The 16,552-nt window shown below is 37.5% G+C and overlaps 2 protein-coding genes across 3 annotated transcripts in view; both read left to right on the forward strand.

Moving 5' to 3' along the window:
• map3k3 (mitogen-activated protein kinase kinase kinase 3) overlaps positions 1-9,468 on the forward strand; it is a 32,806-nt gene extending 23,338 nt beyond the window's left edge. The window contains exons 13-17 of one of the 2 annotated variants that reach the window (XM_033970727.2): positions 595-743; positions 4,436-4,567; positions 4,655-4,784; positions 5,745-5,922; positions 7,597-9,468. In XM_033970727.2, the coding sequence (XP_033826618.1) occupies positions 595-743; positions 4,436-4,567; positions 4,655-4,784; positions 5,745-5,922; positions 7,597-7,825 (818 nt within the window). In that variant the 3' untranslated portion in view covers positions 7,826-9,468. The remainder of the gene's footprint in view (positions 1-594; positions 744-4,435; positions 4,568-4,654; positions 4,785-5,744; positions 5,923-7,596) is intronic. The other variant, XM_055223911.1, reaches the window with a different exon arrangement.
• Positions 9,469-10,627: 1,159 nt separating this feature from the next.
• On the forward strand, positions 10,628-16,004 carry moto (minamoto). The gene is made up of 7 exons (XM_055223801.1): positions 10,628-10,639; positions 10,687-10,853; positions 11,643-11,744; positions 11,843-13,250; positions 13,954-14,088; positions 14,548-14,719; positions 15,215-16,004. The coding sequence occupies exons 1-7, from the start codon at positions 10,628-10,630 to the stop codon at positions 15,400-15,402; spliced, it is 2,184 nt and encodes a 727-aa protein (XP_055079776.1). The 3' UTR covers positions 15,403-16,004.
• The last annotated feature ends 548 nt before the right edge of the window (positions 16,005-16,552 follow it).

The following is a 16,552-nucleotide window of genomic DNA, read 5'->3' on the forward strand; positions in this document are numbered from 1 at the left end:
ATTGCACTTATTGCTCAGATCTCTGCACTGGCTCCTGTGGCTCAGAGAAAAGACTTTAAAGCAGCTCTGCTTGTGAACAAGTCTCTGCGTGGCCTAGCTCCAAAGTCCATCTCCCACATGTTAGTGCCATATGAACCATCTCACACTCTGGGCACCAGCAGGAGGCTGGTTCCTCAAGTCAGAGTCAGGACTAAACATTGGGAGTCAGTGTTTCAGTTTTATGCAGCTAAAACCTGGAACAGTCTTCCTGAAGATGTGAGACAGGCCTGTACTTTGACAAATCCAGGCGGATTTGTTTAGCTATGCATAAGACTGAAGGGTTTTTATTCTGCACTCTTCTGTTTTAATGTTCATTTTATGATGATCATTTATGTTTTAATTTGTTGGATTGTGATTTTAACATTTTTCTTATTCTGTAAAGCACTTTGAAGTACTATATTTATGAATTGTGCTATACATATAAACTTGCCTCCTCACCTTTTCTTGCACTGAAAAACAGAGAATAAACATCCGTTCTTAGTCTGAGCCAGCTTGTATCTCCACAAATCTGACATACTGTATTACAACTGTATTTCATGTGTTTTGCTTGTTCAGCTCCCAGTGCTCCGGTGACCTGGCGCAGGGGAAAACTCTTGGGGCAGGGGGCGTTTGGGCAGGTCTATCTGTGCTATGATGTGGACACTGGACGAGAACTGGCTGCTAAACAGGTCCAGTTTGACCCCGACAGTCCAGAAACAAGCAAGGTAAGAGCGTCCTAATGAGTGCTTTGACTTAATAATGTCATGATCATATTGTTGCTGTTTTGATTGTCTTCTACGCTGCAGTACATACAAAACCCTCAGTTTATTCATGGGTTTTTGAATAACGGGATATTAAGACGGTTTCCATCGTGTTTAACAATTCAACTAAATCTTTTGAATGGGAAAAAGTCCTCAAAATGTTGCAAGAAGCTGAAACCCGACCTGATTAGTCCCTGTACTGTGTTCTATTGTTGTGTCTGTGTATCCAGGTCATTCCAGGACAAACTCTATCCGGAAGTTGTATATTGTAGTGTTGGTGTAGTGTACTGTTTGTGATATATATTTATAACTTTATCCTGAACAAACAACAACAGTTTTACAGATATACTTAGAATGCAACAGTTTGTCTTGCTATTATTTATTTTGGATATTCAAAGCAGAAGTGGGTAGTGTCTTTTAAAAATAATTGTACTTCTAACACCATACTTTTACACATAATTGAGTAATATATTTTACAGTACTGTGTATTTTCCGCACTATAAGGCGCACTGCCTTATAATCCGATGTGCCTTATATATGGATCAATATTGGTCAATTATGACACCTGTAGTCAGGAGGCGTCGCCGAAGTAATAGTGGTAATAACCCTTTAAGGACTGAGCACATTATGGGCCAGTATATACCTAGACCTAGACTTTTATTCTTTTTTAGCCATGAAAATCATGTTAAACGAAGTATCAGAATTTACTGCATATTTTCACACAACTACTTCTATTTTACACATCCATCCGTATTTTTTCTTTTACGCATCGAATAAATGACTGGGAAAATCCCCGCAGCCCCCGCGCTCTCATTCGTCACCTTCGAGGGACAACAGAGGCAGATTACTGTAATGATGGTAAAATATTTAGATAGCCCCATGTCTCCGCTTTGAGACGCCGTTTGAATTTACATGAGAGCACGACTGGGCGCGAAGTTACGCTGCTGGAAAGTCTGCAACCCGCTCTATCTGCGACGATAGGATCCGACGCTATAGGGATAACGGGAAGACAGCACCGGGCGACATACGCCACAATCTGCCAATGGATTGTGGATGCCTGGGCTGAGGTATCAGTCTCAACTGTGGTCCGAGTTTCACGAAGGCAGGAATTGTCACTGAACTGCCAGAAAACAGCAGCGACACGGATAATGGCGATTTTGAGGAGACGAAATCAGGCACTTTGAATGAGCTCGACCAACTGTTCAACTCAGACACTGAAGATTAAGAATTCGACGGATTCGTGAATGAGGAATGAACTGAAAAAGTGAGCTTTACGTGTTTCTTTCGCGTGTTTACAACTAAACAAGGCTGGGAGATATTGTGAATATGGACATTAACGTTTGAACAACGTTGAGTTATTGTTATTGCGTTGCACTATTTCGAGAGTTACTATATTGTGAATACATTAACTTGTTTTGTGAGTGAACAAAGTTTTCAGAAGGTTTTTTTTTATTCTATTAATTATGTTTGACTGACTTATCTGACTGTTTTGTTGACATTCCCTTTAGCGCAGCTGCATCTCGTGGATGCATAACACAACCCCAGATACTACAGTAGTTTATATTCTATGCGCCTTATAATGATAATGATAATAATAGGCCATTCATTGAAGGTGCGCCTTATATTCCGATGCGTCTCATAGTGCGGAAAATACGGTACAGTATAACAGTACTATTACTTGAGTAAAGGTTTTGGTGACTCTTCCCACTCTGAGTAAATCTATAACCATTGGTGGATGATGTACAGTACTCACTTTTGTTACTTAAGTAAATGTACAGATACAGAGGTAAAAAGTTACTCAAGTAAAAGTGTCACATGAAAAAAATAAATTTAAGTTAAAGTATTTAATTACCTGTTTGAAAATGTACTTTAAAAGTAAAAAATAAAACTATTTCACACAAGTGTTGTTAATGTAGTTAAAGTTCTAAATGTAGTGATATTGATTAAAAAATGATAGATATTTTGATCAACAGTAACAATACGATTCAACTTTATTTTCTTTTTCTTAATTTTGTGTACCAGTATTTATTTTTACTCGAAGCCGAAGCTTGAACTTGAAAACTTTAGTCAGGATGTTACCACGAACATGGTAAAAATAACCCCTCAAATCATATAAAAATTCCTTTTTTTCCCCGTCCTGTTCAAAAATGTAGTGGAATAGAAAGTACAAATATCTGCTCTCAAATGTAGTGTAGTAAAAGTAAAAAGCATTCACATTAAAATCCACTACAGATACCTTTTTTTTTTTTTTTAAAGTACAATACTTTACTACTTTTACTTCATTACATGCCACTACTGTCTATAAGTAACAAAATCTTTATGTTGACAATATTAAATGCTTCATGGTTCTTGCTTGAGTGTTTTGGCTACTCTACCCACCTCTGACTCAAAGCTGCCCTGAGGCTGACTGACTTGAGATGCAGCTACCAAACTGTGCCAATGGCTTCTACAACCACAACACTTCACTCACTTACACACCACAACCTTGTGTACACCTGTGGAAATAGGTGATTGGAGTCTTAAATATTAACTTACTTTAATTATAACAGCAAATTCTTTCTTAGCGGTGCATTCTTGATTTGTGAATTAATGACTAGGTTCAGAATAGCCCGGTAACCTGAATGCCATTGTACAGTTTTTTTTTTGCTTGTGATCTGTTGAAGTCAGAACACAGGAATGCAGTTATCGGCTTAATGAATGAATCGGTTACTTCATTGATGCCCTGTTTTTACACACTTGGGTTAAAGTTTAAGCCTTATGATATTTTGACAAAGTGCTGTGGTGTTTTTATCCTGTCCCAGTTTCACATGACCCCTGGCTGCCAATGTGAAAACTCTCTGTCTCCCCCTATGTCTTAAAGGGCCTATATTATGCTATTTTCTGATCTGTCATTACCGTATGTTGTTTCTTCATCTAAAACATACCTGGAATTGTCTTTCATTTCATATGCATATGTTTAACACACAAACCCTGCATATTTAAGCTCTTCTCTCAAACAAAAACACTGTTTATACAGTAAGTGCTTCCTACTCCCTTGGCCTTGTAAATTTGGATAATTTCAGCCCTGGAATTGCCAATCTCTACTGAACAAAAGGTAAAAGGTAGCCGTTAACTTGAAAACTACCACTTCATGACATCATAAGGTGGAACAGAGCATTTTGTGTTGGAGATGTAGATACACTAATAATGCAGGGTTGCTCAAACATGTGTGAATGAAACAAAACACAACTTCAGGTATGTTTTTGAGGAGGTAACAACATTCTTAACATGGCTTAAAGCTCACAAGAGTCAATTTTGTATAACATAGGATGTTTAAATAAAAAATCAAGGCTTCATATAGATGTTTTTTTTTTCTAATTTTAATCTTTATTGCAGCATGGCTATCACAGACATAAAATACACAAAAATAGATTGTGTTTCAGCTTAAAATGGCCTTTGTCCAATGTGGAATCATGCGTTACCAACTTACTTATCTTTTACACACAGTACATAGCATTGAACGATTGAGTTAGGCGATGAATGAATATCTTTAATCTCATTTTGGTTTAGAGAGAGTTTCTGGATGGGACAGGTATTTCATTATTTGGTCATAATAGTGTGATTTCATAGTAAAATATTCAAATACATATCAAAATAAAGGCAAACTCTCTGTGCAGGAGGTCAGTGCTCTGGAGTGTGAAATCCAGTTGCTGAAAAACCTACATCATGATCGCATAGTGCAGTATTACGGCTGTCTGAGGGACCACTGCGAGAAGACCCTCACCATTTTCATGGAGTACATGCCTGGGGTGAGTGCTCTTGATCACAAATGTCTTTTATTACGACTGTGGATTGTGTCAAAATGTAAAAAAAATATGTATATTTCCTCTCTGCAGGGATCAGTGAAAGACCAGCTGAAGGCTTATGGGGCTCTGACTGAAAATGTGACGAGGAAATACACCAGACAAATCCTAGAGGGCATGTCCTATCTCCATAGCAACATGATTGTGCACAGAGACATCAAAGGTAGCACTTATGTAATGTGAGATATACGGTATAAGTTTTAAAATGTCTCTAATTGTATAGTTTTTATTTATTTTAAATTTTTTGGGTGATATTAGAGACAATGCAAACAATAAGACATTAAACATTTCGACTTGTGGGAAAAGGGAGTGCATACATCAAGGTTTGAAGGAGGTGACGAGACAATAAGAGTGGCATCTGTTTTTCTTATCTTCTTATATTGCAGTGTGTGTTTGTGTGTGTGTCGGTTAGTAAGTAATAAACTAGAGAAAGAAAACTAAACACATAATGGTGGAAAATTTAGCTAAATATACTCCCTTTTCTCTAACTGTATAATTCTCCAGTCTTTTAACTCTGCATTCCTTGCATAATGTAAACATACATACAATAAATACAATACATATATACAATATAGTATATATATATATATATATATATATATATATATAAGTAGGGTTGGGCAGTTAATCAAAATTTGATCGAGATTGAGATTCTGTCATGTCTAATCGTTAATGATATGCATATGTGTATGTCATATTTTTAAAAAAAGAAAAAAAAATGCTTTTAAGGATGTCTACGATATAGCCAGTCCTCTGTCAGTAAAATACAGTTTGGAGCAGAGTTCGGAAAAGAGTTTTTTACTTTTTTATTTTTTTGGTGTGTGTGTGTCAAATGTCACAGATTTGAGATTGAGGAAAGAAAACGTGCTTCATTTTCATTCTGCCAAAGGAGTCAATGTATAGTTTGGGTCAGCTCCATGCCTGGATAAATAAGGGACAAGAGCGTGTAAAAACTATACTAAGCTTTCAAATGTAATTCACTACACACTAGAAGTCAGAACATTTGAAGTGGTGAAGGAAATATGTCATAAACTTATACACCAAACTTCACACTGTGTGTTTCATAATCATAAACAGTGTAACAGAAACCAATAAATATTTCTCATATTTTTTTATCTTTCAGGGGCCAATATCTTGCGGGACTCAGTGGGAAATGTGAAGTTAGGGGACTTTGGAGCCAGTAAGAGGCTGCAGACCATTTGTATGTCAGGCACGGGGATCCGCTCTGTGACTGGCACTCCCTACTGGATGAGCCCGGAAGTGATCAGTGGAGAGGGCTATGGTAGAAAGGCAGACGTCTGGTGAGGCAAAGGCATTGTTTTACACTGGGTTTTAAAGCTGCACAATGTGCATTTTCTGTTTGAGAGGAGGGTGGGGGTTTACTTTACTTTAGAGCAGGGGTGTCAAACATATTTTCACCGGGGGCCACATTAGCAAAATAGCTGCCTTCAAAGGGCCGTATTTAAAATAAATCTAACTACTTTTTTAACTTGTTAATTAACTGTTTCTGTATTTATTACTTGTTAAAGTTACAAATATTACATATGCATTAGCCTAGATGTAAAAATGTTGCTGTGTAACTGCGTATCTCCTGAAAAATTACATTTTAAGACCATCATACCTTTAAGTTAACCCTGTCGAGGGCCACATGAAATGATGTGGAGGGCCGCATTTGGCCCCCGGGCCTTGAGTTTGACATATGTGCTTTAGAGGTTGGGCCTACCTTCCATCTGTGTTCCACAGCATGAGGAAAAACTATAGCCTCTTAGCATTTAGCATGTATGTTTTATTTAATTTATTTTTTGTCTTTATTTCTGCAGGGAGACCCAATTAGAGCACTTAGACTCCTCAAACAAAACAAATAAGTATATAAGTCCATTTGAAATTTTAAAAACAGGTGCAGGTTTGTGTATAAAAGTTTGTTACTGGATTATTATATTGCATTTGTGGCACCAAAGTATCCAATTTTGCTTGTCCTTGAAATGTATTCCATATTCTATATATTTCTCAGTATTATGAACTGTATGTAATAGTCCCATTATCATTAGCCTGAAATTATGCTGTGACTTGATGGGTAAAATCTTTCGCTAAATCACTAAAAAGCCATCTGCAGTATGTAACCCAATGTAATCACTCTCCCACACACAGACCAGGCTACATCTAAACATACTCTTATGCAATCCAAAGAGCCAGTGAATGATGTGATTGGCTGTCAGCCAGTCAGACAGGTCTTAACAGAGGCTGGTATGTTGGAAATAGGCTACGTGACATTTTTGAAGCCTGTGTATACGACCCAGAGCCAGATTTTTTTTAAATAGTTGCGAGTACGTACAGAGCAGTGGGCGTTGTTGGTAGGTGTGAAAACAAAATACAACTTTGAGTAAGATAGTGAGAGAGAATGCCATTATAACATAATTTAAAAAAAAAACATAATCATTACAAAATATTTCCCCTTTTAAATGCTCTAACTGATTTTTGGAATAATTTAGCTGCTCATTCTCGCATGGTAATTTGACAGAATTTTAAATAGAATTTTGTCCTTCTAATTACATTAACCTCAAATTATAAATCAGATGTTATGTCCAGACAGTTCTTTTGAACTACTCTTACTTGAGGAGTAGCTTCCTCAAATACATTTTTACGTGTGTGTTCAAGAAACTACAGAAACATCTGTAGTCCAATTCATTGGATGTACTGTAGCGTATATGTTACATTTACTTTAGAAACATTAAAAAAAGCTTTAAAAAACTTTTCAGTGTTTTTTATGCAAAATATGGGGAGTTAAAGATGTTTTGCAATAAGAACTTAGCTGAACATATATTTGCAAAGATTACACACATTTTCAGGTAAAACGGTGTTCATCCTACGCAGCGGTCAATTAGTCACAGAGTAATAACTTGCAGACATAGTGTAAATAAACTCAATATAATCCCATTTTCACTGTAATTAATATTTGAACTCCATGTGTTCTATAGGAGTCTTGGCTGCACTGTGGTGGAGATGTTGACAGAGAAGCCTCCCTGGGCTGAATATGAAGCCATGGCGGCCATTTTCAAGATCGCTACTCAGCCCACCAAGCCCCTGCTCCCCCTGCATTGCTCTGAACAGGCTCGGGACTTTATCCACTACATTTTTGTGGAAGCCAAGCAGAGGCCCAGTGCGGAGGAGTTGCTCAGACACCCCTTCTCCCACATACTGTGCTGAAAGCTGCCGATGTTATGAACTCCAAACACGGCGGTATCACTTGTAGCTGCCATGAAATCCAAACAGAGCCAGACGTCAGTGTTATCCGCAGTCTGTCTGCTTCTCGAGACACTGCAAAGATGTTTTTGTTGAGAGCAGGAGTCAACAATCCTCTTCTACAAATGCTCTTCCAAATGTTACCACCAGAGGGATACACAAGCTCACTGTTGTTTGGTGTTGTGAACTACAAAAACTCAATAGGTTTGTTCAAAGCTGCATTTGTACATTTATCCAGTATTTTTACTCATGATGCATTTCAACGATTTAAACATATTTTCCAAAATACAGTTTTGGATTGGAAGCTCCACCATTAGAGCTTCCATTAAAAAGATATAGAATATGTTATTACTCACACTGGGTTTGAGGTTGATTTCAAGCTGTAGAACAGGCCTTTGTAGATTGGACTGTGGTTAATTACAGTACATTTGTAAGAAACTATACTGCTAGCAGTTAGTGCTTTCAGAATGAGTAGGTGTCAGTTACAATAAGGTATTTAAGTAAGTTGACCAGTGGAAACTATGGTTAGTCATAAAGGAAGCAGGTTAAGTGTTAATTATGAAGTGGGGAAGTGTTTTGGGTGGTCTTGGATGTCATGTAGTGTGCCTAAAGAACCCAGACTAACCTTTGAGATTGTGATGGTGAATGCATCTCAGAGGATAAGATACGACTTCAGTTGTATTTGTTTCTGAATGGTGAGCATGTTCTATATTCATACAGTCACTACAGTTATAGTAGATTGGTTAAGGTGCGATTTTGCTTATTTTCCATCTCATCCAAATTTTCAGTATGGGCTTTATAAAAATCCTTAGCATCTTTAAGTGTCCAAAAAGCTCTATATAAATCAGATGTATTATTATTATTATTATTATTATTATTATTACTACTACTAGTATTATTAGCATTAGTATTAGTATTATCATTATCATCATTATTATAGGGCTCTAGTTTGGTTGCCTTAATTTAAAATGAATGCTGTTTTGTTTTTCTTTGTTTTATAAGGGGGCCATTGAAAATCAGATGCACTTTCATATTCATTTAAAAAATGTGAACAATGTTCCTTTTATTTATGTACAGCTAGTTACTCTTCTTCAAAGAAAGCAAAATATATATTTTTTATATGCAAACAATCTAATAATACTTAAGTGTTGTTAGAGTTAAATGTGTTAAAGCAACTGGTTTTGCAGATAATACAAAATATTAAATCTTGAATGCTTGGCATATGGACCCTGGCTAGCTGGGCCATTATCCCGTGAAGATAATGATTGTTCTCCAGTTGTAATTATCAAGAAAGCAGGTTTTTAATTGGCCTATTACTTCAACTGGATTTGAACCAAGGATAGCCAAGAGTCAAATGACCAAGTGAAAAGACGACTTTGGTTTTCCCAAGGTTTACTCTCCACCATAGAATTCAATCATTTCATTTTGCTATGGAAACTGGGAAAAGCAAACGAAAAAGAATAGTAGTATAATCTATGACAGGACTTGCAGTGCAATGTTGAATATCTCAAAATAGTTTTACATAAAGAAAAGCTTTGTAACTACTACAGTTTAATATGAAATGTTACTTTCTCTCCCAAGCTGGTAAATAAAATTGAAAAAAATGTTGTCCATTCTTTTGATTAACTTCTCCTAAGTAATGTTTCAGATGACATGGATGGCACTGATATTTACAGCAACTGAATGGTTAGACGTGTTTTTGTTAAATCATAAAATGGCGTAGAAAATAGTTTGGTTGACAGGAACGAATCTAGCATGCGTTTACCAACAGGGTCTTCTTGAGTCGCAGCTAATAAAACTACACGATTATTAATACCTCGATCACAATGAATAAAACATTGATTAGACACAACATCTACCTATACCAGGGGTTTATAACTAGATTTTTGGATTATGTTTCAAGATTGAATGCTTATATTCGCTGGGAGATGCTAATTCAGTTGCTATTAGTTTAGCTGGTAAGAGCAACACAGAAGAAAAACATTAAGTTAATATTGCTGATAGAGGGAGAAAAGACAAAAACGTACAAACATGAATCTATATATATATATGAGATTTAATATTACAAAAAAAAAAACAATTTAATAGTACTACATCCACGGAATATTTTCTTAGGCCTTGTAGCTTGTTAGCTTTTTGGAGGATGTTCTGCCTGATCAGTGCTCGGCTGTTGCTATGGCTGCTGTTCTGCGGACGCTGATTGGTCTAAAATCCCTAATCCTCAACTTCAGCCAATCAGCAACATGTTCGCGAGGCCACTTTCACAGTCTGTGGCTCGACACCACGTAAAGATAATGAACCACTTTTAAGAGACCTACTTATTTATTCACAAAGGTATGTACTTACGTGTGTTATTTTACATTTTTAGGTCTGAAAATTATCGGAGAAAGTTGATCGACATTTAAGATTAAGAAAGGCTGTGGAATAATTTGTACATTTGGCCAAGACAAGCTCGGTAATGCTAGCTACTTGGAATAAATACGTTAGATACAAATTGAGCATTATAAAGCTCAAAACCTTATTTAGAATTATATACTTTTGTGAAATGAATTATTATATCAGTTTCAAACTCATTTCAAACTTTTTTTCAGAACATTCATTAAGTTAAGAATCAAGTTCACGGGACTCCGAATGGCATTTGAAGGGGATCAGGGCCTTATGGCGAGTACACTTTTCCCCTTATATCAACGTCAGGTAAGATTGCACCAAAAGAATGAAATTGTGTTTGTAAAGAAAGACATAAAAATCTTATAATATGTACTTTATATGGATTTAGAAGTTATATATGGAAATAATGTAAATTCTGGCAATGTTTCATGTTTTAGGCCAATTTGAACGCTGGCTGTGGAAGCAATGGAAGTGTTTCGTTCATTTCCATTCCCAGCGTCGCTTTGCAGGAGCCTGAGAACGGCTCCTATGTCCCCTGGTCTCACAATGCTCATGATGACCCCTATGAACTGATCAACTGTGCACAAAACCACCTCAAAAACAGGTACAGGGCACTTATACCATACATTGCAATGATTATTTGATTTTGTTATGGCAGCTTCTTGGTCAACTGAGTATTGAGTGATTTTGGAGAAATTCTTATTGCAATTTTATGATTTATTTTTAAGTTATGTTTAAAAATCAGATTGAGTTCACAGAGCACATTTTTAAACATGTCCGGGAGGATTATCATTTGAGAGAATACTGAAATATGTAATGATAACCACTAATACAAGAGCCAAATGTCTGTGTAATTCCTCAGTTTTTCAAGTAGGTTACATCATAAAAGAAAATTAAATTCTGTCAACTAGGCAGAAGTTTTTAAGAGTGAATATGTAAACAATACACGCAACCAAGTAGTTTCTTCAGTTTTGACAGGGTTCTGTAAGTCACTGCCTTATAAATCTGTTTGAAGGGAGAAGATTACTACACTGAAATGAATACACCGTAGTTGTTTTCAGTAAGGATTAACACAGGATCAGTTTTATTAATTTAGCACATTTAAAAACAACTCCAACTGCCCCAAAGTTCTTCACATAAAAAGCCGACAAAAACAAGATACATAGGAAAAGAACAATAAAACACCAAGATATCCTGTCTAGCTAGTATTAAATGCCAGGAAGAAGAGGTGGGTTTTCAATATAGTCTTAAACTGCATTAAAGACTGAGAAGATTTGACAGGCAGATACAGAACAGAAATCAATGTTTATGGAAGTCTAATCTACATGGGAGGCAGGTTATATAAGACCCATGGAGGTATCTGTCTGCAATTGGTGTATTTGGACCTTTTCAGAAAACCCTCTGATGTTACTGATGATGGAGAGAGTGAGCTGCAAGGACTGGTCTCCAATATTTTAGATGAAGCTGTTTCACAGGACAGCCTCTATAGTAATGGGTGCGTATATTTTTGTGTCCCTGCCTGAAAAGTGGGGAGAAAGTTGATGTTTTGGCAGAGTTGGTGAATAATTCTATAATATATATAACTTTTTTTAGAAGCCTGGATCAGTGCAGCAACAATATCTGGTCTCCAAAAATACTACGAGATGAACTGCTACAGTATTTTCAACCAGAGGCCAAAACTCAATCCAACTCTAACTTTGCCCTTAGCAACTACACTTCCCTTGATGCCGTTAGTAAACCACAGGGACAGGCAGGGAACAAAGAGACTGAAAATATTAGTGCGCCCCCATGTAACGGTTTGAACACCAATCAACAGATGCTTTTTAATTTACCAAATGTAATCCAGAACAGCTTTTCACACTCTCAAAAACCACCCCCTGGTCTCCAACTCCCTCCTGTTATGGCCAATAGCTACCTGCAGCTACAACCAAATAATTATGAAAATGGGCCCCTCAGTAAGGACAGAGCGAATGGGGAAAATATTGGAAACTTCTCTGATTTTAACCACGTATTTAGACCTCAAAATGATACAAATGGTAGTGATTTGTTTTATAAAGACCACTACAATCAACTCATGGACAAACCAGCGACTGCCAATAAGCAGTACACCTCTCAAGATCTCAACCAGCTCGTGAGCAGTTTCCTCTCCTTTGTTACCAGTGAACAAGACAATACCAAGTTTGCAAATGTGCGTGAAGACAACATGACTGACACATGGGAGAGTCCAGATACTTGTATGCAGACTAATCGTTCGGCGTACATGCAAGGACCACTAGTTACAGATTTTGGGATAGAGAGAACCAACGGAAAAAGGAACCAACTGTTCAAGCGGGATTCACTTCAAGATTTGTCAACTTACAACTTGCAAAATTCAGAGTACCCACCACAACAGAACCTTGTAATGGGGAATCACAATAAGATATTACAAAGAGACAATACTACACACTCTTTTGCCATGAACGACTATCAAAAGCATCAAGTCCAACAGAGCCTGTCAAATTTCAAACCACAAATGCAGAAGGAGAAGAAGAGGATGGCTGATTATTTTGGCGATACTTACACCATCCGACATCCAACTGAAAACTTCCCAGAAGAGAAACGTCCAGCTCTATCCCAAAGCAGTTTCTATGACCAGCCTCAAAGATTCAACGGAGAAAACAACATGATTGGTCCACAGTTCAGGCCACTTGTGTACGCTGGAAATGACCCAAGAAGACGCCCTAATCAAATCCCAAACCCCAACTTTAGTTCTAGAGGTTCACTAGTGTACAGAGGAGGAGTCCCAAATATGGATATGACTGATATGATGTCGACCAATGAGATGTCACAATTCACCCCTGGTTTGAATGGTGTAATGGACAGAAGAGAAGGCACCTATCACTGCATGTCCCCCACCCTTATCCCCACCCCCATGACCCAAGGGGGACCAGTTCTCCAGCTGTACTTCTACCTGGATAAGTGCTACGAGCAATGGAAGAGTTTGGAGAAGGAGAGAAAAAAGGTAAGGAGAAATGTATTTATTTATCTAATGTGGTTATAATATACATCCCCTTTCACACATGCTGTCCGGCCCAGGAATTTACCTGCATTTTGCTAGAACAGGGTCATGTGTGAATGAAGGTAGAACTGAGTTTTGATCTGGGAATTTCCCAAGCAAATTACTGTAAATATGCAAGGAAGGCCAGAAAATTGCCAGTACAAGTTTACATCTATCCATCTATTTCCTTTCGCTTTTCTGGTGCCTACCCGCTGGGGCAGCAGTCTAAGTAGGGACTCCCAGACTTCCCACATCCCAGACACTTCCTTCAGCTCCTCTGGTGAGACCCCAAGGTGTTGCCAGGTCAGCTGAGAGACATAGTCCCTCCAGCATGTTCTGGGTCTTCCCTTGGGTCTCCGTCCAGTGGAACATGTGGGGGAGTAGCGGCTGTACTCTGAGCTCTTCCTGTGTGACAAGTTTACATACCATTATCAAACAGTACTATTTATAGCTCTATTATAGCCCATTACTTAATCTTGTTATGCACTAAATTTCTGAAATTGCTTCAGTAGCTACTAGTCACTCTCTGCAAGGTTCACATAGAGACAAATAGCCCTGTGCTCTCCGTTCTTCCTCTATGTTTAGGGTGCCCCGCTTACTTATACCACTCTGCTTGACTTGTATAACATTCCCTTTGCACTGTCGTCATTTGTGTTTGGTATTTCAGACGGAGATTGTCCTCTCAAAGACTTTTCTTGGCAAACGGACCCCGGCGGTCCCAAACTCCAGTCTACCCAAAACTCCCCCAAACCCCACCAGAGTCGACCATCTTATCGTCGCTCAGATGAGGGAACAAGCCCGGGTGAGAGGCTGACATGTTTCTGCTGTCAAACGTCATCTAAAAAAATATGAGTGTTGTGGCAAGGAAGAAGTATTCTAGACTATGTTGTGTATTTCTATACTTTTTTACTTATTTGTACAGATATGGAAAATTGAAAATGAAACTAAAATGGCCTAATGTTGTGAATTCATCTGAAATTCAGCAACATTTCCCATATTATATTACATATATTCCTGACTACTCCTTTGTCAGACCAGTAGTAATTTTAAGACGCTGTCTACTTGTGTAAGCATTCACCCAAAAGTGTTCTGGAGACACTGTAATCAATGTGTTTTAATAATAGTTGATCTACAACTCTTTTGTTTACTTTTTATATAGTTTTGGCTAATGCATTTGTATGGACATTTTGCAACAGCAAACATGATAGATTTACCTAAAACCTTAAATATATAATATGTATAACCCTGATCTCTGTTGTAGGTGTCTTCACTTTTTGTCAAGATGGAGTATCTGTCCAAACTCTCCTTGAGCGCCAACATCTACAGCGCCCTGAGCAAGCACAACATGGCCATCTATGTGACCAGCGCCCGCCGCAAAGAGGAGATCCTCCACATGTCCCAGAGCCAACGAGAGCATTTCACTGAGGACAGAGGTATTCAACACTCACGTTAAAAATACGTTTGGTACAAGAGGAATAAATCCCGGATTACCTCTAGAGGGCAATGTTAAAAGCAAGGAAGATTCCCTGTGATTGCAGAAGGAACTCATCCAGTGCTTTCAGCATTGCCCTCTGGTGGTCAGTACGAATGAAATAGAAGAAGGGTCCATAGCCGTCAATTAGTAAAGTGTCAATCAAAAGGTCTTTAAAAGTGATTATATTAACCTACACACCACCTAATGGTGGCAAGTCTAGTCTGCAGCTTAACTGCTACAAATCAAAATTTTCCTGGTCAAATGGACCACGATGCTCCCACACTCCAGTCTGAATAAATGCTTTATGTAATTAATGTGTTCAACTGTTGTGGTGAATGATCTTACTGAAAGCAAGGGTCAAGTGGTTAATCTTCTAATTAGTGGGAGACTGCTACATTATAAAAAAAACAGTCCCCTCAACATGAAGACTCTTCTGTGTAACTTTGTGTTTCAGACACCATGATGTTGATGACTGCACTGAAGGATCTTGCTGCTGCCACTCGCAAACTGCGCACAGCCGTGCTGTGTGCGCTGCAGATGACCCTCCCAAAGCCTGTGCCAAAACCAGAGCCCCCTATTTGCGAGGAGGAGCAGGACGAGAGGGGCCCTGCTCCTTCTGATGGGTACTCCTACAGGCTATAGGAGCTACATTACTGCAGTCCCTTTTATATTCTAGTCACATGACCCTCTTACATATGTCCCTTCTGAACTGGGTACTGAAGACAAAGAATTATTATAGTTACATTTTATCTGCAAAACAGCAATCACTACAAAACATGAGTTGGAAATTTGAGCTAAAGTGAAACATTCGTGTGTCCCAGGTGGTTGATTTTGAATGTTGTGAAAATGGATGAAATGTGCGGATTGTAAGGGTCATTTCAGAAATTAGTGTCTATTCCAAATTCTCTCAAACCTCTTTATTTAAGGACACTATTTATGTGGGAAACGTCTTTTCCCTGCTTTATTTATTTATTGTAAACTTGTTCAAAAAATCCAATCACTCAACAGTAATTCAGAATTATTTCCCAAATGTGCTTGAGTTATGTGCCAAGTTTGAAGAAGCCATTTGAAAAAGGTTCAATGTTTTAAAATTAATCACAATTTACATTGTCTTCTTTATCAACTGCATTTTCTAATAGTGAACTTTGTCACTACTTTCAGAGTTTGTTTATATTAATTTGTCTCAGCTTTGGGGAATATTGATTTAATGGGTAGAAAAATGTTTTTAATTGCCTAATTTACAGTTTACAATTTACAGTATTTTACCTTTCCTATCATTGTTTTAAAGCTACGTTAGTAGCAGCCCTGCACCACATCAAAGTATTTATAAAACAATTTGGTAATTATCGTTATCTCTGTTGCTTTGTTCCTCATGTTCATGTCTTGTATTTGTTCTGAAGCATTATTTTTAAATAAATCAGACAAATGTAGTGTCTGTTTCTGCTTTATTTAAAAAGTATGTAATTTCCATAATAACCATACAAATTATGATACATTTTTGAGGTATAATTTTTCACTACTCATGAAAGTAAAGCATGGACAGATGAATTTTCTCAACACATTTGTATTTGTTCATTAGAAAAATCATTTTTCTAATGTAATTTTCTCACATTTCAACACTATTTTGTATGTCTACACAGAAACCATATATTTATAACCACACCCTCACCACAGATTTGAACTTTGACCCCCAAATGTGTATTATGAGGAAATAAAATAAAATAAATTGTGGCATCTGCCTCATTCTGCCTTTGAATAGGTTCTAATCTAGGGATTATTTCTTTATCATGTT

Source organism: Periophthalmus magnuspinnatus, chromosome 8, assembly GCF_009829125.3.
Source record: "Periophthalmus magnuspinnatus isolate fPerMag1 chromosome 8, fPerMag1.2.pri, whole genome shotgun sequence".
NCBI classification, from domain to species: Eukaryota; Metazoa; Chordata; class Actinopteri; order Gobiiformes; family Gobiidae; genus Periophthalmus; species Periophthalmus magnuspinnatus.